The 1,348-nt window shown below is 57.4% G+C and overlaps 1 protein-coding gene across 1 annotated transcript; it reads left to right on the forward strand.

Moving 5' to 3' along the window:
* The first annotated feature begins 6 nt into the window (after window positions 1-6).
* LOC105004805 (intercellular adhesion molecule 3-like) lies at window positions 7-1,318 on the forward strand. Its single transcript, XM_010862567.1, has 2 exons — window positions 7-258; window positions 863-1,318. Exons 1-2 carry the CDS (start codon window positions 120-122, stop codon window positions 1,135-1,137), a joined length of 414 nt encoding a protein of 137 aa, XP_010860869.1. The 5' UTR covers window positions 7-119; the 3' UTR covers window positions 1,138-1,318.
* The last annotated feature ends 30 nt before the right edge of the window (window positions 1,319-1,348 follow it).

The raw sequence follows: 1,348 nt of genomic DNA on the forward strand, positions 1-1,348 counted from the left end.
CTCCCAGTGGGTGGCACAAAATATTCCCCTGCCCCTCCCTCATCCGGGGCAAGGTGTGGCCCCTGGGCTTCTGCATTCTTAGCTGCAGTCACAGTTCTTCCTTCCCCTGGAGGTCCTGCATGTTCGACGGTGCCCAGCGCTTCATTAAGGGAACTTCCTCCTCCAGGCTGGTCACCATGATGCCCTCAGGGCCACCACCCAGGGTCTACTGGACTTCGCTCATCTTTCTGCTTCTTGCCTGCTGTCTGTTGCCCACAGGTGAGGCCCAGTGAGCTGGGGAGGGCTGGAGATGGGGGGTTGCTGGGGAGGGGAAGGAGAACAGTGCACCTCACACCCTGCTGCCCAGGGCTGCGGCAACACTTCTTTGACTCAGATCTGTCAGGGGGCTTCCCAGTATCCTTGGGGGAAAGTGGTGGCTCCTTAACTCAGCCTTCAGGGCTCCCTGAGGCCAGGTCCCTGCCTTTCACTTGTTCCCTGCCCCCTTCACAGCACAGACACTTACCCACCCAAACACTCATGCCTGCACATATTTGCTCCCTGCTCCATCCGGACTCTTGATCTCTGCCTATGTTCTTCAGTCTGCCAGGATCACTCTTGCCTTTCACTTGGCTAAATCCTCCTTGACCCTTTAAAACTGACTGTAGCGGTTCCTTCCAGGAAGCCTTTCCTGACTCACTTCCTCCTGGCCTCCTTCTCAACTCTCCTTGGTTCGTGATCCATCATCTGTCTTTCCCACTAAACTGAAACACCACCGAAGGCAGAGACCTTCATATCTTGGCTAGGGGGGTTGTTGAAGGATGGAACCTGCAGCTGGGTGGGCTGGGGGGCACTGGAGCCCCCAGCACAGACTCTGTTCATGCAGGTGCCCAGGGACAGACCTACCAGGTACGAGTGGAGCCGAAGGACCCAGTGGTGCCTTTTGGAGAGCCCCTCGTGGTAAACTGCACCTTAGATTGCCCCGGGCCTGGATTAATCTCCCTGGAGACAGCCCTCTCCAAGGAGCCCCACAGCAGGGGCCTGGGCTGGGCAGCCTTCCGTCTCACCAACGTGACTGGCGACATGGAAATTCTCTGCTCTGGCATCTGCAATAAGTCCCAGGTGGTGGGTTTCTCTAACATCACAGTGTTTGGTGAGTAGCCGTGGCTGGAGGTGGGATGGCCTTGGGCAGTGGTGGGGGTAGATGACCAGTGGTGCAGGGAGCAAGGTGGGGCTGGGGCCCTGAATTTGCACAAATGGACCTGGACACTCAGTCAGAGCTCAGACCTGGGTGTGTGTGAGAGAGAGAGAGAGAGAGAGAGAGAGAGAGAGAGAGAGTCAGAGATACGGGGTACATCTCAACCGCATGCCA

This window comes from Bison bison, unplaced genomic scaffold (genome assembly GCF_000754665.1).
Source record: "Bison bison bison isolate TAMUID 2011002044 unplaced genomic scaffold, Bison_UMD1.0 scf7180017611251, whole genome shotgun sequence".
NCBI classification, from domain to species: domain Eukaryota; kingdom Metazoa; phylum Chordata; class Mammalia; order Artiodactyla; family Bovidae; genus Bison; species Bison bison.

What these genes read in the sequence shown, in the direction of transcription:
- LOC105004805 (XM_010862567.1), top strand. Translation starts at nt 120, where the DNA reads ATGTTCGACGGTGCCCAGCGCTTCATTAAGGGAACTTCCTCCTCCAGG. An exon ending in CTGCTGTCTGTTGCCCACAG is followed by an intron (nt 259 to 862) that starts GTGAGGCCCAGT and finishes CTGTTCATGCAG; the next exon opens with GTGCCCAGGGACAGACCTAC.